Genomic DNA, 22621 nt, shown 5'->3' with positions numbered 1-22621 from the left:
CTGCCCGGCTGAGCTTGGGCTTCCCCTTGCCCTTTGCCTGCAGCGGAGCGGAAGGAGTGGATGCAGGCCCTGCAGCAGGCAGTGGCTGAGCAGCGTGCCCGGGCCCGCATGTCTAGCGCTTACCCATTGGGTGTTCAAGGCTCAGAGCCCCATGACCATGCTGGCAGCCTGGAGCTTCGTGGCTTCAAGAATAAACTCTATGTGGCCGTGGTCGGGGACAAAGTTCAGCTTTACAAGAATCTGGAGGTGTGACTAGTCTGCCAGGCTGCTGACCCTCTCCCTTGTTCCCTGCCCACCAAGTGCCTTAGTCCCGCCTTTCACCCACCTGGTCCCTCAGCCCCACCTACTTGGTCCTCAGCCTTCCCCTTTCCCTCTTCTCTTGACTCAGCCCTTTGCCTGCTGCCTTGTTCTGCCACTCGTTCTGACCCCTTCTCCTGCCTGGTCCCTGAGCGTTACCCTCCCATCACCACCCTGGCTCTTGCACCCCGTACTTATTGCAACGTGGCCTCTGATCAAGGTCCGTTTACCGATGCCCAGGTTCCTGAACCCTCCCTTACCTCCTTCCTGGGCGCTTTCTAGTCCCTGAAGTCCCACTTCCCCTTCCTCTCTGCCCCCTCCCTGGGTCTTGTGCCCCACCCCCCAGCCTTGCCCTCACCCCTTCCCACCTACTACCAGGAGTACCACCTGGGCATCGGCATCACCTTCATTGACATGAGCGTGGGCAACGTGAAGGAAGCGGCCGACCGGCGCAGCTTCGACCTTACCACCCCCTACCGTATCTTCAGGTGAGCCTCCCGCCCCTTGCTCACCTGCATCGTCACTCCCTGATCGTATTTTCTTCTTGCATATGAAGGAAGCCACCCCTGCTTCTAGGTTCCTTTGCTCCCCTCTCTTCCCAGCCCTGCCCACCCTGCTGGGCCTTGCCCTTCACTTGCTAACCTGCTCTGATCCCTTCCAAGTAGTCTCACACCCGTCCCTCTGTCCGTCACTGTCTGCCCTTCCCTGCCACGCTGCTCCCATATGGACTTTCTGCACCGCACACTCACCCTGCTGTCCCCTACAGCCTGCCCTGCCCCCCTCACAGGCGCTTGCCTGTCACTGATAGTTGCTTGAGATCAAGGCTGCTCCTCACGCTCTGTCTCGTGCCCATCCTGTGAGCTCCTCCCTGAGCCTCCAGGATGCTACCAGCATGGTTTCCTCTGACCTCAGCTGTCCATCAGTGATCTGTCTCTGTCCTCCCAGACAGAATTGCCCACTCACAGACCTTCAGTCACCTCCTCTGAGGCTCTGTGCCATGCCTGGATTCAGATCCTTTGTATCAGTCAGCTCAGCTGCTGTGACAGAATACCACAGACCCCAGATCTTAAACAACAGGTTTATTTTCTCACAGTCTGGAGGCTGGAAGTCCAAGGTCAAGATGCTGTCAGGGTTAGTTTCTGGCGAGGCCGCTCTTCTGGCTTGTAGGTGGCTTCCTCCTCCTCCTCCCTGGGTCCTCACAGGCCTTTCCTCTGTGCACGTGGAGAGAGGGATGTCTGGTGTTCCTTCCTTTCTTTATAAAGAAACCAGTCTTGTCGGGTCAGAGCCCTGCTCTTACAACATTGTTTAACCTTAATTACCTCCCTTAGTGGCCCTGTTTCCAGATGCAGTCACACTGGGGTTTGAGGTTTCAACCTCCAAACTTCAGGGGGACACAATCAGTGTAACATCTGGGCCCATCACTGGGTCACTATGTGACCTGGGCAAATCATGTGACCACTCTGTGCCTCAGTTTCCTTCTCTGCGAGCAGGATCACGGCCGTCTCTGTAAAGCCATTATCTGTCACAGCATCACCATCCCTCCATCGTTGTCTTTTTTGCCCTTAGTCAGATCTGCTCTTCCTCCAGTGGCTCTTTCTCCTGAGCTCTAGACCTGCATGTCTAATAGTTCTGTGGACATTCCCCGCTTAGTCCCTCCTCAACTCACTGCTCCTCCCTGGCCCCCATCTCCACCCACAGGGACCCCGCCTCTCCTGCTCACCACTGGGCAGACCTGTCACTACCCCTCTCTTCCCTCCGTCACGTTTCACCTCCGTCTGGCCCCTCTCCTGCAGGCCCTAGGCCTGTGGGCCCTCTGACCTGGCTCCTGCTTCCTCACCCTTTGGCTGTCTATCTGTGACCACCAGAGGGTTCTTTTTCTTTTTTGAAAGCCAAGTTTGTGTTTGTTCATTTCTTATATTCGTAGTCATCTTTGGTTGACATCTGTGGCCAGAGATTCTTTGCCATCCTCCTTCGTGACTAGTGGATACTTTCTCTGGAGTTTTCCTTCCCTGTCAGTTTTACAGAGCCTTGCCCATTTCCGTAGTTCCTTGTTGTCATGAACTTTAATTCGGTTGATTTGGTGTTCAGCACCAAGGGCCTCCACCAGCCTGACACACATGGGCTCACACAGTCAGATATAAGCACACAGGTGAGATGGGCTTAGCACTTGGCTAAAGCCTTGGCATTTCGCAGATTCAGTACACTAGGACTTAATGGATGAGGGTGATCTTCACACCTCTCATGATGACATGTTGACATCTATTCCATCTCCAGCAGCAGTACCTGTCTTGGCCATGGCAGTGGGTTACGGGTGAGCTGAATCTTGAGTGCACACGTGAGACTTGGTGGCAGTAGGGAAGAAGCCAGAGGGAAAAGATCTCTCTACCCCCTGAAACCTGCTGCTTCTCTGTTGTCCTCTGGGTGCACTTTGAACTCCTCTGCATGGCACAGGTTTGCCCTCTCTGTCTTTCAGCTTCTTTTCTGCCAGTACACCCACTCTGTCTGTGGGCCCTGGAATGCCCTGTGTACCTTCATGTCCCTTTGCATGTGCTGTTCCCTCTGTCTTGAACACTTTTCCACCTCTTCACCTCACCACCCTTCTCATCTGTCAAGTCTTAGGCACCATTTCTTCCCAGCATCATTTTCTACTCCTTGGGTGAGGCCGAGGTTGGGGTGTCCTTGTTGCTGTCCATGCCCATCCTCCCCAGGGGCCCTGGGCACCCCCCTCTTCTGACTATCAGGTCTCAATGCATTGAGACTATCAGGTCTCAATGCACAACACACTTCGTGCTGTGCCCCCTCAGGCTGCCCCCAATCTCGCTGAGCCCTTTCCCAACCAGTCCCCCACCCCACTCCTGTGTCCCCAGCTTCTCAGCTGAATCGGAGCTGGAGAAGGAGCAGTGGCTGGAGGCCATGCAGGGAGCCATCGCTGAGGCCCTGTCCACCTCGGAGGTGGCCGAGCGCATCTGGGCCATGGCCCCCAACAGGTTCTGTGCTGACTGCGGGGCTGCCCAGCCTGACTGGGCCTCCATCAACCTCTGTGTCGTCATCTGCAAGCGTTGTGCAGGTGTGTAGCAGGCAGGGTGCCAGGCCAGAGCAAGACAGGGCTGGGGTGTCCAGAAGTCAGGTGGTCTGTCTGGCTGGAGGGGCTGGAGCGAAGGCAGTGTCAGAGAGCATTGTTGATGAAGCGGAGCCTGTGTGTCAAGCCTTTCCCACCATGATTAACCTGCATGGCAGGGATTCAACTTCTCACATACCATGGGGACTCTGAGGCACAGAAAGGGGAAAGGGCTTCTTCAGGGTCCCCTGGCAAGTGAGTCTGGATTTGAGCCCAGGCCTATTGGAATCCTGCACCCTGGTCACATCAGAGGAGCAGAAGTAGGCTAGGTCAGGCAGGGTTTTGCAAGCAGAGGCAGGACCTAGTGTTTTCATCCACAGGAGGATGGAACTGTGTGGGAACCGCAGGCCTAGCCCTGGGGTCCTGCCCAAGGCCACTCCCTGACGGCCCCCATGGGCCCTGGGGTGTGGTGGGGGGAGGTGGCTGCTCCTGTAAAGGAGAGGGCCCCCCGATGACCATGTCTCTGGCCTTCTGTCTGCAGGGGAGCACCGTGGCCTGGGTGCTGGTGTCTCCAAGGTGCGGAGCCTGAAAATGGACAGGAAGGTGTGGACAGAAACACTTATCGAGGTGGGGAGCCAGCTGTGTTTCGGGTCTGTCCGCTTTGGCTGCTGCCTGGGTCTCCCACCCCTTTTCCCCCACCTCACTGGCTCCAATGCCCTGGAGCTAGAGAGACCTTCGGGATCAACGAGTGGTTGGGGTTTGGAGCAAATTGATTTTTGGCAAAGTTAGCAAACTGGCTGGTGAGCTAAGAATGTTTTTACAATTTTAAAGGTTGCTAAAAAAGAAGAAGAAGAAAATGATGTCACAGAGACTATCCTGCAAAGACTAAAATATTTACTTCATTTTATCTCGACTCACATGTGCCAGTGGGACTGAGTGTGTCCTTTTGGGGGATACTCACGCATGTACATTTGTGCCTGTGTGCTTGGGGTCGCCAGGTACTGATATGTGTGATAGTCACAGGGGAAGACCTGCAACAGGAGGTTGGACCAGGGCCCGACACACACCACCTTTCTTACTGCCCCAGCCAAGCTGCAGACTCCAGAGCAGTTTAGGTGTCATATCCCCTGTGACTTAGGGTTAGAACCCCAGTTTACAGAGGATATTGAGGCGCAGGGAGAGAAAATGACTTTCCTGGAGTCACAGTGTGAGTCATTGGTGGCTGGGACTGTTTCTGCTTTGTTCTCTGCTCTGACTCCAGCACCCCACACAGCACCTGGCAAGCAGGCAAACTGGGGGGCCCAGGAAATAGCTGTGCCACAAGTGATCAGCACAGTGAAAGAATGCATACCCTAGTACCCTGAGTGCCAGAGCCCTGCGAAAGTCTCCCCTCACCCCTATTCCTCTGAGCCCGGAGAGGAATGTCAGGGACAGGAGATGTTTCTGTAATCCCTGTCCACCCAGTTGGCTGACAGGCTAGGCCCCCGCCAGCTGTGATAGTCTTAGGAATGCAGAGTTCCAGATGTGGGACTAGGTGGGGAGATAGCAAGGCACCTCACCAGGCACCCAACCTGGGCCCAGACTGTTAGACTGTCTGCTTCTGGTCCGGTAACTGAGCTGGGGGACTGGGCTCAGGCCCAGCGTTAGTGAGGGAGCACGCAGGGCCACCAGCGGGCCAGGCTGTCCCCTCAGCTTCCCTGATGGGAGAGTGGGCGGATGGCCTGGCTCTTCCAGCCTCTCACTTAACAACCTCAAAACCAAGGCTTTGCTGGGCATGGGCCCCAGCTGTAGGCTGCCCTTCTGACCTCTTTCCTGCACCCACAGCTCTTCTTACAGCTGGGCAATGCTGCCGGGAACCACTTCTGGGCAGCCAACGTGCCCCCCAGCGAGGCCCTGAAGCCCAACAGCAGCCCCAGTGCCCGGCGGTGCCACCTAGAAGCCAAATACCGCGAGGGCAAGTACCGCCGCTACCACCCACTCTTTGGCAACCAGGAGGAGCTGGACAAGGTCAGGGCACTGGGCCTGTGAGGCCCCCTGAAACCACCCCCGTTAGTCATGGCCCCATCATTCCTCACTCTGTCTCAGCCAAGCTTTCCCACTAGCTCACAGTGAGGAGCGGTCCTGTAGGGAAACTGACACCCAGACGGCAGAAGGACACTGCCTAAGCCACAGGGACAGTTGGGACAAAGTAAGGAGGAGCCAGGCCTGACCCTTGGGCCAAGGCCACGTCCCCAGCATCTGTCTGCCTCCCTCCCCACCAATTCCTCTGTCTCCGCACCCCATCCTGCTCCTTCTGAATCCTGCCAAAAGGAGTGAACTTGATGGGGATGCTATTTCCTGTCAGGCTCATGAAAAACAGCTGGCTGCTTCGACCCGCCCCCCCATCCACACCCCACTCAAGATGAGGCCCCTCATGGGCCCCCAAGCCTCGGCAGACCGGGAGCCAAGCCCTGTCCCTGGTCTGGCTTGGCCTGAGTGGGAGGTAACTGCCTCTGAAGTAGGGGGTGGTGCCACTTGTGACCTCTGGTCAACCTTCAGCCCTTCCCCCAAGTAGCCCCACCCAGTCAGGCTCAGTCCAGCTAGAAGCCCAGTGGGAGCCAGGCCTCCACCTCCCAGGAACCCAGGCGTCCAGCCCCCAGCCCAGCCCAGTCTAGCCGCCAGCCAGGAGGGGCGGCAACTCCCATTGGTTGGGAGGGATGGGCAGGCGGTGAGGAATTCAAATGTGGGAGGAATGAGCTACAAAGCACCCCCCCTCTGCCCTTCCTCAAGGCAGAGGGAGCTTGAGATCCTCTAGAGAACAGGCCTGGTGGCTGACGGTCCCAGGGGGCTGTCAGCAGGGTGAGGCCTGGATGGTTAGGACCCTTAAGGGGATGCCCCTCCCCGCTCACTCCCTTTGGCCTTTCTTTTTCTCCTCTTGTCTGTCTTCCTCCCTTGTTTCTCTTTCACTCTGAGGGTGGGCCCTTGACCTGGGTGCCTCCTTCCTCTTCCTCCCTCTCGCCCCTGCATGGGTCACTGACCCACTGGCCCCGCACTCCGGCTCGGCCTAAGCCTCCCCGCTCCCCTCCTTCCAGGCCCTGTGTGCCGCAGTCACCACCTCAGACCTGGCTGAGACCCAGGCGCTCCTGGGCTGTGGGGCTGGGGTCAGCTGCTTCTCAGGGGACCCCGAGGCCCCCACGCCTCTGGCTCTTGCCGAGCAGGCGGGACAGACGCTGCAGATGGAATTCCTTCGGAACAACCGGACCACAGGTGAGGGGGACTGTTCCCCTAAAGGGATGGCACCTCCCTGCTGCCAGGGTCAGGCCCTTGGGAGGGGATGGATGCTGGTTGTTGGGTGCCAGTGGAGGGGTATCACCCTGTGAGGTCTGGTTCATATACCACTTGAGCTGTCGTTGCAGCTTTGCCAGGGGCCCTGGTGTGACACTGTGTGTGTGACGTTTACATGACTTTTGGGCATTTGTGCCTCTGGCTTCCCCTTCATACACGTGTCCCTTGGTGTCTTTGTGTCTGCATCTCTCTGTGTGTTTGTGGGTCCCTCCCTGGCCCACAGTGTGGGACCTCCAGGCAGTGTCCATGAGCCTGGGTCTGTGTGTCTCTGAGCTGCTGTGGCTCTGCTTCCTTGCACCTGGGGGTGTCGAGGGCCTCGGGGCTTTTGTGTGTGTGTGTGTGTGTGTGTGTGCACGCGCGGGTGCGTGTGCGCAGAGCGTGTCTGTGCTGCTGTGTATGTGGGGGGGGGCGGTGGTGTGCTGCATTTCCTGTGTGCGGAGGGACTCACCCGGGCAGCCCTGTCTGCCGCTCTCTGGGTGGGGCTCTGTTGCAGTTGGGTTGGGTCCCATTTGGCTCCCACTCTCAGGGTAGCTGAGAAGGGGGTGGTGGGGGTGAAGTTGCTGGTCATGGCCCAGTACTAGCCTCTAGGGCTACATTGCAGGACCAAGGGTGGAGCCCGGCGGCCAGGACTCTGGGCTCAGGGCCGTGGGTGGGTGGGGCGCGATGGGCTGGAGGGAGCCCAGGTGTCCGGGAAGGCACAGGAGACCACCCAGCTGGCTTGGGCTTTGGGACCGCTGGGAGCAGGGCTGGAGCCAAGCTGCTTCCTTAGGCTTTGCATTGTCTGAGACAAGCTCCCTCTGGGGATTGCTAGAGAGTTTGCTGCAGGCCCCCCTCATTCTAGTTTGCTGGGCCTGTGCTTCCAACAGGAAGAGCTGGGCTGGAGAGTCAGGGAAGCTCCCTGGAAGGAGAGGTACTGGAGCCAGGCCTTGTGAGTGGGACGGAATTTACACAAAGTGGGAAAGGTGGAGAAAGGTTTAGGCAAGATCCGGAATGTGGCAGTAGGAGCCCAAGGGTGCTAGTCAGGGAACAGTGCTGGGGAGCAGGGGCGGGTGACTGAGTGCCAGCTTAAATACCCAGTCCAGGGGAGGGTAAGGGGGGACTCCCTTGGATCGTGACCAGCCACTCTTTCCCTCCCTTCCCCAAAGAGGTACCTCGGCTGGATTCAGTGAGGCCCCTGGAAAAGCACTACTCAGTTATCCTGCCAACTGTGAGCCACAGCAGCTTCGTCTACAAGACTGCTTCTGCAGGGAAGCTGCTGCAGGACCGCCGGGCCCGGGAAGGTGGGTGCCAGGACCCCGCCCTGGCCACTGCATTCTGGCATGGTGGCAGGGCCAGAGAAGCCAGAGCTGGCCAGGCTGGGGCACCCCCTGAGGGCGCCAAGTGCACTCTGGTCTAGCCACCCTGCAGGGTGTCCTGGGTGTGGTCTGGGGTGTACAGTGAGTGCTTAACAAATGGGCTGATCCGGTGAGAGTGGAGCATGGCACTGCAGAGTGAGCCACTGCCAGAGTTCCCTTGAGCTCAAAGAAGCCCTTTATTGAGCGCCTACTAGGTGTGGGCCCTGTGCTGGGGCAGCTGGTATTTGGAGTAGTTGGATGTTGGGAAGTTTGAAGACTAAGCTTAAAGCTCTGTCATCTCTCTCCTCAGCCTTCCATTTGCTCCCATCTCTGAGTACAATCCACAGTCCTTATTACCAAGTCCCGCAAGGACACGAACATTGGCTGCCCCACCCCATTACCTCGCTGACTTCTCTCCAGCTTTACTGGGCTTCTTGCTGTTTCCTAAACGTACATACTCACCAGACCCTTTGTACTTGTGGTTCCCTCTGCCCAAAGTGCATTTCCCTAAATATCTGCATGGTTAGTCCCTTACTTAAAAACCAGGTCTCTTTCAGTGTCACTCCTTGAAGACTTGATTCCCAACCACTTAATCAAAAATAGCAAGCCCTTTTTTCACACTACTTACCTGACCTTAATTTGCTATTTCTGAGTCTGTTTATGGTTCTCTGTGGGCCTGTGTGCTGCAGGGCCACAGGATGAGGAATGCAGGGTGAGAGTTCTGGAGGAAGCTCAGCCTGGGAGGCAGCCTCTGGGGCACACCGCCCTCAGAAGGCAAAGGTCATGTTCTCGTAGACAGGATGAGAGCTGTGTGAGCACTGTTGAGGCCATTACTCACTGCATCCCTCAGCACCCCCAGATGAAGCTCTCCAACTCCCAAACGGTTTTCTTGGGAACTCTCTGCAGCTCACCACCTCACTGCCCCTGGGGCACTGCCCCTAGTCTGCTTCCCTCTGCTTGGCAATATCATTTATGTAACTGCCTGACTCATCCTCTTTTATTGCCATGGATGCCAGGAAGCTCTGAACCTATGTGATGCTCAGTGCTATGACTTATACGAGCCTACGTGACCTTGACAGTCTGCATTTTCTCCTACTTTCCTGGTTCAGACTCCCATTTCTCTTCCTTTACGGGATCTTGTCAGTCTCCTTAGATCCATTATAGGAGGAAGCAGATGGTCCTGCTGGCAGAGGTCCTGCTGGCAGAGGAGGGTGGGGCACGGGGTAACTTTATGGAAGTCTTCCTGGGCATTTGGGCTGGCCTTGAAGGGTGGGAGGGTGTGGGTAAAGGGAATAGGGTGAGCAAAAGCAGGGAGTGTGGGATGTGTATCCAAAGTGGTCAGAGAGGCGGCTGGAGAGGTGGGTGGGGCTGGCTTGCTGGGGCTACAGGGAGGAAGATGGATTTGGGGGAAGCTTGGGAGTTAGAGTGAAGAGGACATTAGTCAGATGGGAGTTGGGGCCCAGGGAGGATGCAGTGGTAATGTTCAGGTGAGGGTGGAGGGCTCCCTCACGGTTCCCCTGCCTGTCTTCTCCCCAGAGTTCAGCCGACGGTGGTGTGTGCTTAGCGACGGGGTCCTGAGCTACTATGAGAATGAGCGGGCAGTGACCCCCAACGGGGAGATCCGGGCCAGCGAGATTGTGTGTCTGGCAGTGCCCACTCCTGACACCCATGGGTGAGCACCCCCGGGCAGAATCACAGACTGTTATTGATGTAAGGTCTAACCCTCCATTGGGGAGATTGGGAAACAGGCCCAGAGACGGGTGGAATCTCCCTGGGGTCACACAGCAAGCTGGTGCTGTGCAAGGGCTAAACCAGGTCTCCTGAGGCCCTAACCTCTTATGGGACCAGGGAAGGGTAGTCTCAGGGGCAGTGGGTGGAGGTGGGCCAGTGTTTGGCAGAATGGGCCTGAATCCTGGCTTGTGTATCAACAGTTTTGAGCATACCTTTGAAGTGTACACAGAAGGAGAGCGGCTATACCTGTTTGGGCTGGAGAGCGCAGAGCTGGCTCGTGAGTGGGTCAAGTGCATTGCCAAGGTGGGCCTGGGTTAGCAGGCTGCTGTGAGGGGAGTCTGTCGGGATGCTGGGTAGGACCCCTGGTTTTCCTGCTTTATGGATCAGGGCTGGATGGAAGGCAGAAGACACAGGACCCAGGACCAGATGTAATTTGCAGCCCTCCGGGGGCGGGGGGCGGTCAGGAGACCTGGCTCAACTCTGTGGAAGTAGGGCCATGGGCCTTGCACTCCCTAGATGCTCAGTATATGTTTAATAATGAAAGTCAGAGCCATCCTAGGATGGACAGTGCTGCCTCTGGGGGAACGAGCGCCTTGTCCTGGAGGAAAGAGGCAGGGAGGCTGCAGAGGAAAGCTCTGCCCTGGGGACTGGAATCAGGTACCCTCTAGGGTCCCTGTGTTTTGAGGGCCTGTGACTCTCATTCTCTGGTTCATTGCTCAGTTATCTGGGCGCCTCCTGAGGGTCAGTCCTCGGAGCTTGGGGACCTGGATGAACCGGTCATGGTTCCAGCTCCTCAGTGGCTCCCAGGCTGGTAGAGGAGACAGATGGGGTCCAAACAGCAGAAACTGTAATTCGTACTACAACAGAGGACAAGAATGCCTTGGTGCCCCAGAGAAGGGACATCCCTAATGGTGTCTGGGAAGGCATTCCAGAGGAGGGCATATCTGAATGGTATGAAATGGGGCATGATACCCATGTTAGGTCACTGCACTGTGTGGAAAATGGGTACATGCCCACAAGCCAAACAGCTGGGGTATCCCAGGTGGGCAGTGCTGTTGGCTGATTCAGTCTGCCTGGCTGTCTCCCCTGTCCCTGGCCTCCCCATCAGGCGTTCGTGCCTCCCCTGGCTGAGGATCTGCTGGCTCGGGACTTTGAGAGGCTTGGACGCCTTCCCTACAAAGCTGGCCTGAGCCTACAGCGGGCCCAGGAGGGCTGGTTTGCCCTCACTGGCTCTGAGCTCTACGCTGTCTTCCCAGAGGGGCCCTGTGAGGAGCCGCTGCAACTTCGGAAACTACAGGAGCTTTGTGCGTATGCCTGGACCTGGGCCCCAACCTCCAGGGCACCCTATCCTGGGCTCTCAGGCCCCAGCCCCTCTCAAGTCTGAACTCTACCCTAACCCAGCCAGAAGGAGCAGCCTGCCTGCTCATGTCCTCTCCTGTCCTTGGGGTGCATCTCAGCCACCCCATGGATTGGTGGGTAGGTCCCAGGGGTGTGTGGACCCAGAGAGCTTTGGGAGGGAGCAGGTTAGGGACCATGAACGAGGCCTGGGCCTCACCTCAACTGGCCTCTCCACAGCCGTCCAGGGGGACAATGAGAACCAGGTGCTGGTGCTGGTGGAACGGCGGAGGTGAGCCTTGGCTTCCCAGAGGGGCTCTGAGAAGCCTGGGCAGTCTGACAGGCCTGGGAGGGGTGGGACAGGTGGTGGGTCCCCCAAGTGACTGACTCCCTGGCCCAGGACGCTGTACATCCAGGGGGAGCGGCGGCTGGACTTCATGGGCTGGCTCGGGGCCATCCAGAAAGCAGCGGCCAGCTCGGGGGACACGCTGTCAGAGCAGCAGCTAGGAGATTCCGATATCCCCGTGATTGTGTACCGCTGTGTGGACTACATCACGCAGTGCGGTGAGCTCCGCCTCCGTGACACAGGCCCCGCCCCGCCCCGCCCCTCCCAGAGAGACCTTCACCTCCTGCCAAAGGCCGAGGCTCTCCTTCCTGGGATCTCCCTGAAAACCTCGAGGCCCGCCCCTTGGCCAATGCCCGTAGCCCCTCATGTTTGGCCACGCCCCCAGCTCAGCCCCACCCTTCTTCAGGCCTGACCTCGGAGGGCATCTACCGCAAGTGTGGTCAGACTTCAAAGACACTACGGCTGCTGGAGAGCTTACGGTTGGACGCTCGCTCCGTGCGCCTCAAGGAGGGCGAGCAGCACGTGGACGACGTCTCCTCTGCACTCAAGCGCTTCCTGCGAGATCTGCCCGATGGGCTCTTCACTCGGGTCCAGCGCCTAGCCTGGCTGGAGGCCTCAGGTGGGCCCTGCAGCACATGCCCAGTCTGAGACCCAGGCCAGTGCTGCTGACTTGTACACTCTGATCTCAGTTTTCCCTGCCCTCCCCATCATGCACTTGGGGCTAAGCATGCCCCAGCAGTGGACTCTAGTGCCCCTTCATCCTTGCCTCTCATTCCCATTGTCACTCTATGCAGAGCGGGGGTCCCTTGGAGTTCTCCAACTGGCCTTATTTGACTTAGAGGGGGTAGGGAGTGCTATCACCTAGGATGAGAGGCAGAGCAGCGGGACAGGGAAGGTGGTTACTTGGGGTGGGGGGGATTCCTGACCTGATCCATCTCCCCCCACCCAGAGATTGAGGATGAGGAGGAGAAGGTGTCCAGGTACCGAGAGCTTCTGGCACGTCTGCCCCCAGTCAACCGGGCCACAGTGAAGGCTCTTATCAGCCACTTGTACTGGTGAGGAGCAGCACTCCTGGGGGGCTGGGGTGGAAAAGACTCTTCTACTCCCAACCTGGCTGACTCTTCTCCCCTGGGAACCAGGTGGGTCTGGGAACTGAGTGTTGCCTTATGGTGTGCCCTGGTTTTGGACACTTTGGCTCCCAGCTTGCTTCCTTCAGGGTGGGAGAGTAGAGGAGGTTTCACCTAGCAGCCACATCTCTTGAGTTTCCCAGCCTTGCTTCTCCCTGGGACCCAAGACTTGGTCAGAAAGACTGTCTCCTCTTGCTCTTAACTAGTGGTCCTCTCTGACTGGGACCTACCCTGGCTTCACTCCAATCATGGACCTGGCAGGAATTAGGAAGGTGAGGTAGGGAAGTCCTGGGTTAGACCCCTCATTCAAGGCTTCCGTCCTTCTGTGTCCAGTGTCCAGTGCTTCTCAGACACGAACCAGATGAACACGCACAACCTGGCTATTGTGTTTGGGCCCACGCTCTTCCAGACAGATGGGCAGGACTACAAGGCTGGCCGTGTGGTGGAAGACCTCATCAACCACTATGTGGTGGTGTTTAGCGTGCGTTCCCCAGCCGGTGGGCAGCGGCAGGAAGCATTCAGCCTCACAGGTGGCAGTGACCATCTGTCCCTGTCCCTTCCCCCTTTGCAGGTGGATGAGGAGGAGCTGAGGAAGCAGCGGGAGGAGGTCACTGCCATCGTGAAGATGCGTGTGGCTGGCACTGCTAGCGGGACCCAGGTGGAGGGCAGGGCCTGGGGTGGGGGGCTCAGGCCAGGCACCTGCACCCACTCCCCAGGCCTCCCGCTGAGCCCTGTCTCCCCACAGCACGCCGGTGACTTCATCTGTACCGTGTACCTAGAGGAGAAGAAGGCAGAGGCGGAGCAACATGTCAAGGTGGGGACCAGGGACCGAGAGGCCAGGGGCTAGGAGAGTCAGGCTGGACCAGGCACAGCCTCTGATAACCAGGGAGCATGGCTTCCACCCCCAGGGGAGCCCCGGTTTGGGACCTGTATCTGGCCAGTGCCAGGGCCTGTCTCTTTCCCTTCTCCTCACCCATCAGGACCACTCAGAGACAGCCTCCTGCATCCCAGTACTCCAAAGGACCCTGAGAGGGGTGGGCTTAGAACCACACAGCAAAGTTGTGACAGAGTAGGGGCTGGGGGTTGGGTAGGCTGATCTCCTCCTCCTCCTGGGTCCCCGCAGATCCCAGCATCCATGACCGCAGAGGAGCTTACCTTGGAGATCCTGGATCGCAGGAATGTGGGCATCAGGGAGAAGGACTATTGGACCTGCTTCGAGGTCAACGAGAGGGAGGAGGCAGGTGTGTGACCACCAGGACTGGTGCAGGAAATGGGGCAGCCCCAGTCTGTCATTCCCTACCCCACAGTTTGGTGATACTGGTGGCACGGGGGGTTTTAGGTGATGGATGTTGCTATCAAGTTGTGACCTCAGTGATGGTGGTGAAGTGTGCTGGTGGGGGTTCAGGTGGCAGCTGTAACATGGCTGATGGGCGGGACCGTGAAGGAGTAGATGTGTCAGCTCTGGCACTTTCTCGAGTGTTAATGAGATTGGTGTTGCTTGCAAGGGTGGAGATGCTGAATTTGATAATGGGATTGTGAGTGACAGCATGGGTGGTGAAGCAGGTAGTGTGGTGATAAGCATGCTGGAGAAACGGGGTGCGGTGCTGGTGATGGTGTTGTTAAGGGGCCATGGTGGTGAAGGGGGTGATAAAGGCATTTTAGGGTGAAGGATGATCTCAGTGGCAGTGGAGGTTGAGGGCGTATCTGTTCATTTGTTTTACTGTTGTTTTTTAGTGCCAGGCACTCGGCAGGAGAGTCGGGCACATAGTCCCTTCCCTGACAGGGGTTACTCTAGTATGGAATAGAGATACTGATCCTGTGATCACACCCATAAACACACAACTACAGCTGTGTTCACTTCTGTGAAAGAAAGGGCCATAATGCCACCAGAGCTTTTAACAAGGTCTCTGGCTTTGGAGTCCCTGGACTAGGAGGTTAAGGAAGAGTAGGAGTTACTTGGTGAAGAAGAGAGGAACGTACTTCCAGGCGGTGGGGAGAGCATGGACAAAGGCCCAGTGGTGGCCAGGGCCACTATCCTCTCAAGGAACTTGAGATAAGGGCAGTGAGGTGTGTGGCACGGGGTGGGGCTGAAGATGGAGGCAGAGGCCACCCTCATGGCCTGACAACAATGCAAGGCCATTGAAGAATTAGTGGTTGGGAGCTGGAAAAGATTCCTCCTTACTGCCGGGTAGAGGGACACAGAGAGAGGGGATGAGAGCCCATGGCAGGGACTGCTTCAGAGGCCACAGCATTCATCCAGGAAGATGGTATCATGCGCCAGGGTGGCTGCAAGGAGCTGGAAAGAAGCAGAGAGATTCGACACATTGCAGACTGAGAGGGAGGAGAGTTTATTTCCGGCTTGAATAGCCTGGTGGGCAGTGCTCTTTGCCCTGATGAGGACACACAGGAAAGATCACCAGCTTGGTTTTGAACATGGTAGGTTGGAGCAGGTTTGGTCCTGCCCAGATGTGTCAGGGGTGGTCAGGGGGGCAATGTGGCACTAGGAGGCAGAGGCAGTGGATGGCACCGTTCGCCACGTAGGTGATGTGTGTCCATGGGCCAGCCCTCAGTGCTGTCCGGCCTTTGTGGCCCCAGTGACCAAGTGTCATCTCCCCAGAGCGCCCCCTGCACTTTGCGGAGAAGGTGCTTCCCATCTTACACGGGCTGGGCACAGATAGCTACCTGGTGGTGAAGAAGCACCAGTCCATGGAGGCCATGCTGCTGTACCTAGGTAGGTGGTGTCTCTGGGTGGGCGGTGCCTGCAGGGCTGGGAAGCCTGGTTGGGGGGTCCCTCCATCTAGACCCGGAGCAGGATATGGTGGAGCCAGGCAGGAGAGGCTCGGGCAGCGAGTACCAAGGGGGCAGGCCTCTTCAGAGGCTGGGGCAGGACAGGGCGGTTTCCTTCATTGGGGGACCCCGCCCCGGGCATCTGTGTCCACAGTGGGCACAGCCCATGCCCACTCCACTCCTCCCCCAGCCAGCCACGTGGGCGAGACCAAGCATGGCATGATGAAGTTCCGAGAGGACCGCAGCCTCCTGGGCCTGGGCCTGCCCACAGGCGGCTTCCATGATCGCTACTTCATCCTCAACAGCAGCTGCCTGCGGCTCTATAAGGAGGTCCGGGTATGTGATCCTGCTGGGTCCTGCCCTGGCAGTGGGCACCTGCACCCACGCGTGCTCAGTCACCCAGGTTCCAGTGTCCCCCTGGGCCTGATGGCAGGAGCATCCCCATCGTGGGGTCTTGATATGGCACAGCACTGGTTGCGGGGAGCTGTGGACTCTCAGAGACCCTCCCGCTGTGGCTCTGGCTTTGCCCTGGGGCCCTCCCAGGCCCCGGTATCTGAATGCCGTTACATCAGGCATGTGCTGTCCCCCCGTGCCTGGTCATGTCACCCACAAGAAGATGCTGTGTGGTGACAGCCCCAAGCTGTGGCCCACACATGCCTTGTTGCTTCATAGCCACACCCACTCCTGGCCTACTCTGCCCACGCTGTCCACAGGTCAGGTGTCCTCCCTGACCAGACACCGTCTCCGTCCCAGCGCCTCCCCCTCATCTTTTGCACATACGAGCCACATCCCGCCACGCACCACTACACACACCGTCCTAGCCCTGGGCCTCCTTCGTCCGTAACCCTGATCCTCTATCAAACAGAGCCAGAGGCCATGGAGCGGGGCCCCTGAGACCGTGAGTAGCTCTGGGTCAACTGCCAGCTGCCTTACACCGCCTGGGGGTCAAATGAGCCTGGTGGGAGCACAGGGTCACAGCCAGAGCTCCTGGCCATCTCCAGGCATGGTTTCTTGGTCTCTACCCAGGGGCTGTGGCCTAGGCTCCTGCCCTTCTCATCATCAGCTCTCTCCCAGAGTCCTTCGCCAGGGTTCCCCATCAGTGCTTGAATTCTCCAAAGGACTCAGCTGTGGAGCCAGTTAGTGGAGTCCCGTCGGAACCACCCTCTTTCCAACCCTGGAGAGAGTTCCAGTGCTATTAGAACATCATTGTTACTTTCCTTATCCTAAAACATGAGAGCAGGACTACAGAAGCTTGTGGTATATTCCCCACTGGTAGCTGGTTGCCAGCCTTTGTTTACACACCCTGAGAGAGGGAAGCTCAACCTCTCCTCCCTGGGGGTTGCCCTGTCTCTAGAATGATACGCCTGTCTGGGAGAAAGCCCGGACTCAGGTTCAGCTGAGACCTGCCTCCCATAATACCCCTGTGGATCCCAGCTGTGCCTTGGGTACCACAGAGTCCGGGTGCTCTGTGGAGACGGTCAGCAGAAGCATGTTTCTAAGCCCAGGGGTCCAGCCTGAGCTCCTACCAGTGTCTCCTGAGGACATCTGAAGAGGCCTGGCTGCCATGGAGGGAGCAGAGCAGATAGAGCAGGGCTCTCACCTCCCTCTCTTTGCACACTATATCTCTATTAATGCAGCCTGGGCTCTTGCTGACCCTTGTGGGGAATGCCTCTTCTTCTTTGCCTCCCTGTGTCATCGTCATCACATCCTTACTTCTGGGCCTTACCCCTCTAGTCAGTCCCCCTTGGTTCTGGAATACCTTTTTGCTGGCTCCCTCCCTCTAGGGACTGTTTGTGTGTGGACAGAGAGAAGGGAGGATGGCTGAGGCACCTGAAACATCATCAGCGTCTGCTGATCCCTTGATGTGGAGGAGAGAAGGCAGGAGAACTAGAAAGAGGAAGTAGATCTAATGTTTATGGAACCAGGCTTTGTGTCCGGCCTTTCCCGTACTGGGACATGTAATCTCCCTGCTGCCATGTGGGGAGGGGTATTGTCCCCACTTCACAGGCAGAAAGCAGGCTTCAAGTGCCTTGTCCAAGGCTGTCTCTAGGCGGTAGACTGGGTTTCGAATCCAGATGTGTAAGCCTCAGAGCTCCAGCTTTTTACTCCCTGGAATATAGGGGAGAAGGCCTCGGCAGCAAGGGCTGGTCCGTGTAGGCCTTGGTGGTGCTCTCCCTGGGCAGCCAGCACCAGTCTCATAGGAGCCAGTGAGCTGTTTGTAATCCTGGTATTTGCTAGTGTGTGGGGCAACAGGACAGAAGACTTGAATTTGGAACAGCCCCTGGCAGTTCAGGATAGGTGAAGACCCAAGCCTCATCCTGGGGTCTCCCGTTGTTAAAGACCCTGAGGCACCTAGAAAGGCACATTCTAGAAAGATCTAGGTTCTAGCAGAGGTCTTTGAGCTTCGTTCCCTGTCACTGACCTTATACCTTGGAAATGCTGGAAAGATGACCTGCTTGATCAGAAGATAACATTGACTGATGCACCTCTTGCCCCCCAAACTGACCTTATACCTTAGAAATGCTGGAAAGATGACCTGCTTGATCAGAAGATAACATTGACTGATGCGCCCCTTGCCCCCCAAACTGACCTTATACCTTAGAAATGCTGGAAAGATGACCTGCTTGATCAGAAGATAACATTGACTGATGCGCCCCTTGCCCCCCAAAGCCCACTCAACCTCCCTGTCTTGGCCACGCTCGTGTCACACCTGCCACGTGTACACCACGCGCACCAGCACCTGAGGCTTGAGGGTGGTTTTTCTGATTCTCACAGAGCCACAGCCTGGCTTGAATGCCTTCATTCCCAGTTTTCTCTTCGCCCTGCTCTGCCCACTCTTGGTTCACTTTACTCCTTGCTTTTAGCTCTCTTCCCTTGACATCCACAGCCTGACTTTTCCTAGCCTGCTGCCTGCTTTTCATTCCCGAGCCTGTTTCCTTCTGTACCTGCAGCCCAGTTTCCCCCACGTCCTTTATCCTAACATGCTCAGAGCCGGATGTTTTCCATGCCTTCAGCCTTAGTTCTTTTAGGACCTCTGTCTCAGTCTTTCCATTCCTGTTGCCTAGTTTCTTCCAGCCTCAGTCTGATTTCTTGAGGCTCAAGTGCTCTCAGCCTTGTGTCTTCCCTGCTTGCACATAGGCATCTTCTCTTCTGTTCTTCCCACACCTTGTCCTCTCATATCCACAGCCTGATTTCCCTTCCCTCCACCCAGTTCAGTTTCCTCCCTGCCTGCAGCCCAGCTTGTTCCTGGCCCTCTTGGGCACCATTGTCCTGCTATATGCAGGAAATATAGGGCTCCCCCACCAGAGGCTTGGTTATTAGGGGGACTGGAGGTGAAAGCAGGGTGAAGGTTCCTAATAAGCCCCTCCTAAACCACACCCATGTGATCGCGCCGAAGTCTCCACTATCCCTAGTCAGCTCATCCTACTGAGACCTCACAAGGAAGTCCACTAATTCCCAAAACTCTCCATCTCCCCGCCCGTCCCCTAGGTCCCCTCTTTTTGTTCCTGCTGAGGAGCCGTGCCTGGGGGTGGCTGGGAGCAATGGTGGGGAACAGAGTAGAAATGGCCCAAATTTGACCCCCAGTTTCGGTTGTAAGTGAGTCCCTCTTCCCCTGCCATCCACCCTGGTGTCCCTGATGGTACCAGGGTTGCCTGGTGGGGGCAGGGCTTCGAGCAAGTGGCTCCCAGAGCAGGAGGAAGGCTCATCAGCTTGACCTCTAACTAACTTCTTCCCTGGAGGTCATTGCTCCCACTCCCCTGCCTCTGAGCCAGCCTGCTCCTTCCAAGCCCAGACCCATATGCAGAGGCGGGGACCAGAGGTGAGCATGTTAGTGATCTGGTGCCCCTCCCCAGTACATTGGTCTGCTGCTTCCTTACCTAGACCATTGGGAAGTTCTTCCTGTGGTCTACCAAACGGCTATTCTGCTTCAGCTTGAGTCATTAGCCTTCACTTTGTGGAATCAAAGAATTAGTAACTGCTCACCCCACGAGCCTTCTGTTCACACAGTCAACCCTGGAGCCTCCACAGGGCAGGGAGGGGTGAGGAATAAATGACCTGAGACAGACGGACACAAGCAGCCGTCCAAGGTGCTCAGCTCATACAAGCTCGTTTAATTCAGTGCCAGAGGGTGATGTGCAGCGTGCAGATGTGTCCCTCCGCAGTCGAGCTGGATCAGCTGATGCTGCGAGTCAGTTCTCATCTGCAGGGCAGCAGGGAGGGACTGGGAGTCACTGCTGTGGACATCCAGCTGCCCCGGGGACTGAGGGTTGACTGTCTGATGCTGCTGCAGGGAGAGAGGCCTGGGGGCTCTGTTGGGCTGGATTGTGATCAGGGAGGGCTTTGTCAGGAAGGCTTCCCAGAGGAGGGCCCCTGTGCTGGGATATGGAGGGGCTGGGAGAAGGGGGAGGGAGGCACCCAGTTGGGAGACCTGCCCCAGTGCCCACCCCGACTGGCTGAAGTGCCTGCCCCCTCTGCCCTCCCCCTCCCAGAGTCACCGGCCTGAGAAGGAGTGGCCTGTCAGGAGTCTCAAGGTCTACTTGGGAGTGAAGAAGAAACTCCGGCCACCCACCTGGTGAGCTGGGGAAGTGGCTCTGTGGGTCTCAGAACGGACAAGGGAGACACGGCTGGGGGCTGTGAACTTGACAGGAGTTGGTTCAGTAGTTCTGAAGGTGTGGTCTCCCAGACCAGCTGCATCAGCATCACCTGGAAACATGTCAGAAACCCAAATTCTCAGGAACCACCCCAGCCGCGCTGAATTATGGATTCTCGGGTTGCGGGCAGCAGTCTGGGCTGTCACAAGCCATCTTGGGAACTCTGATGCTGGCTCATGTCTAAGAACCATTGGCCTGGACGAAATCCAGTTAGTCACTGAGTCACTCTGGGACCTCTGTGCGCCTCACTTCCCACATCTGTAGAAAGGGAAAAATAATGGCATGCCTGTTGCAGAAGGTGATTGTGTTTCTTCTGTTTTTTAAATTGAAATACAGTTGAGATGGTTGTATGTTTTAAAAGTTGAAACGTGATGCACAGCCACTCCCATTGTTATTAGTTGCAGTCACTCGACTTGGGTTTCTGGCATTCTCCTCTTAGCCCCTGACTGTGCCTGCTTGTCTCTGGGGGATAGGGCTCGGGGGTAGGGAGCCAAGTCTCTGGGAGGCTGGCGGGAGGGGCCCGTGAGAGGAGGAGACAGAGGCTGGGATGTGCTGTGCCTGCCGAAGGCCCTGAACTCTGCCCCCAGCCCTGGTCCGGGTTGCTGGGCTGTGAGGCCTCTCCGGGTTGTCGAGTGACCGCACCTGCTCCTTCTCTGCAGCTGGGGCTTCACGGTGATACACGAGACGGAGAAACACGAGAAGCAGCAGTGGTGAGCACGGGCCCCAGGCCGAGGGGTGGTAGCGCACTCCCCTGTACTGGGTCCCCTCACTGTCCAGGTCTGGGTGCCGCCCCAAGACCCTGGGCAGGGGAGCAGGGTAGGGTGTCCCTGCCCAGCCGGCCCAGCCCTGATGGTGTCCAGATCTGTGCCCCACCCTGCAGGTACCTGTGCTGTGAGACACAGATGGAGCTCCGGGAGTGGTTCGCCACCTTCCTCTTCGTGCAGGTACCAGGCACGGGGTGCAGGGCGTGGGGTGGGGTCCCAGAACGCCTCCGTTACAGAGCATGTGTGTGTGTGTGTGCTTCTTCACTGTTCAAGCCACCAATTGCTTCAGGATTTTGAATTGCTTTTAAGGCATTTGTATGTTTGTTCTCTTATAAACCCTTCCTGGCACCTACTATGGTCCAGCCTGGAGCCAGGCATGCTAGAGACAGAGGGTGGAGGCCCCTACCCTCGGGCACTCACTCTCCACATGGAAAGGAAAACAGATCCAGAAGGGGCCTGTTAGAGCCGAGCGCTTGGGTGACAGAGGGAAGCCAGGGACGCTGCTCATGAAGGTGGTGGCGGAGTGGGGAAGGCCGCAGGGAGAGGCTATCATGGACGTGGAACCTTTGGGGATCAGGGCGTGGTCCCCAAGCACAGGTAGGGGTAGGGGGGATTCTAGGCCAAGGAAGCAGTGGGCTCACAGGCGTGGCAGGACTGTCTGAGAGGGCATAAAGGTAGAAGCCTAGGAGTGTTAGACCTTGGTGCTGAAAAGGGAGCTGGGAGTAAAATCTCAGTCTTGAAGGCCACGCCAAGGAAGCTGAACTTGTCAGTCGGCAGTTCTAAGGGGGACTTTTTAAGCAAGAGTGGTGGGCAGGGTTGCATCTGAGAGGGTTCATTCTGGGTGCGTCTTGTAGGGAAGGATGGACCGAGGGCTGAGACTGGAGGTGAGGGGGCCTGTGAGGTGGCTACTCCAGGGGGCTAGGTGGGAGCGGGTTGGAGAGGACTTGAAGCCAGAAAAGGGCTAGAGGGGTGGGCTGGACTTAAAACAGGTGTGTTTTTGTTTTTTGCCTCACGGCATGTGGGATCTTAGTTCCCTGACCAGGGATCAAACCCTACATTGGGAGTGCAGAGTCCCCTGGACCACCAGGGAAGTCCCCAAACAGGTTTTTTGTTTTTTGTTTTCAATTTCTCCTTTATTTATTTTTTTTTTCCAGTGGGTTTTGTCATACATTGATATGAATCAGCCATAGATTTACACGTATTCCCCATCCCGACCCCCCCTCCCACCTCCCTCTCCACCCAATTCCTCTGGGTCTTCCCAGTGCACCAGGCCCATGCATCCCACCTGGGCTGGTGATCTGTTTCACCATAGATAATATACATGCTGTTCTTTCGAAACATCCCACCCTCACCTTCTCCCACAGAGTTCGAAAGTCTGTTCTGTACTTCTGTGTCTCTTTTTCTGTTTTGCATATAGGGTTATCGTTACCATCTTTCTAAATTCCATATATATGTGTTAGTCCCAAACAGGTTTTTTAAATGAGAACTCAGAATCGTTTGGGGGAAAGGGAGACAAGACTGTACCAGGGCCTTGGGTTGAGCTCTTGTAGCCCTGAACTTTCTGGTAGTCAGCGTCTAAAGGGGATCAGAGTGGATTCTGTAGTTTTCTGGGTTTCTGGTGAAAGGAAGCGGACTTGTTCCTGTAGAACTGTTTTCTTGGCGCTGCATTCTTGGAGCGGTTTGTTTGTGGACCTGGAAATGAGAGTTGTTGAGTAACATAATTGGCTGGGCTTTGCCGGGGATACAGTCATGTTCTCCTAACAGCTGCTTCTCGTATCGGCTCAGATCAAAGCTGAGGGTTTTACCTCAGGTCATAGCCGAGGCATTTCTGGGAAGGGTGGGTGGATCCAGAGCTGAGTGTCTGGG

The 22621-nt window shown here is 56.9% G+C and overlaps 1 protein-coding gene across 6 annotated transcripts in view; it reads left to right on the top strand.

The window, feature by feature from the left end:
* Positions 1–22621, top strand: part of ARAP1 (ArfGAP with RhoGAP domain, ankyrin repeat and PH domain 1) — a 61496-nt gene that overhangs the window by 37810 nt on the left and 1065 nt on the right. For 5 of the 6 annotated variants that reach the window (XM_043906516.1, XM_043906544.1, XM_043906509.1 and 2 more), the window contains 24 exons: positions 44–246; positions 676–785; positions 3165–3364; positions 3897–3982; positions 5180–5362; positions 6427–6601; positions 7825–7959; positions 9550–9685; positions 9945–10047; positions 10853–11048; positions 11320–11371; positions 11480–11643; positions 11832–12044; positions 12375–12480; positions 12886–13033; positions 13124–13210; positions 13298–13366; positions 13676–13793; positions 15170–15283; positions 15530–15675; positions 16205–16237; positions 19830–19912; positions 20651–20701; positions 20872–20935. In XM_043906516.1, the coding sequence (XP_043762451.1) occupies positions 44–246; positions 676–785; positions 3165–3364; positions 3897–3982; positions 5180–5362; positions 6427–6601; positions 7825–7959; positions 9550–9685; positions 9945–10047; positions 10853–11048; positions 11320–11371; positions 11480–11643; positions 11832–12044; positions 12375–12480; positions 12886–13033; positions 13124–13210; positions 13298–13366; positions 13676–13793; positions 15170–15283; positions 15530–15675; positions 16205–16237; positions 19830–19912; positions 20651–20701; positions 20872–20935 (2975 nt within the window). The remainder of the gene's footprint in view (positions 1–43; positions 247–675; positions 786–3164; positions 3365–3896; positions 3983–5179; positions 5363–6426; positions 6602–7824; positions 7960–9549; positions 9686–9944; positions 10048–10852; positions 11049–11319; positions 11372–11479; positions 11644–11831; positions 12045–12374; positions 12481–12885; positions 13034–13123; positions 13211–13297; positions 13367–13675; positions 13794–15169; positions 15284–15529; positions 15676–16204; positions 16238–19829; positions 19913–20650; positions 20702–20871; positions 20936–22621) is intronic. The other variant, XM_043906533.1, reaches the window with a different exon arrangement.

This window comes from Cervus elaphus, chromosome 1 (genome assembly GCF_910594005.1).
Source record: "Cervus elaphus chromosome 1, mCerEla1.1, whole genome shotgun sequence".
NCBI classification, from domain to species: Eukaryota; Metazoa; Chordata; class Mammalia; order Artiodactyla; family Cervidae; genus Cervus; species Cervus elaphus.
The sequence above is the reverse complement of the archived record's forward strand: the minus strand, read 5'-3'. Positions and strand labels throughout refer to the sequence as shown.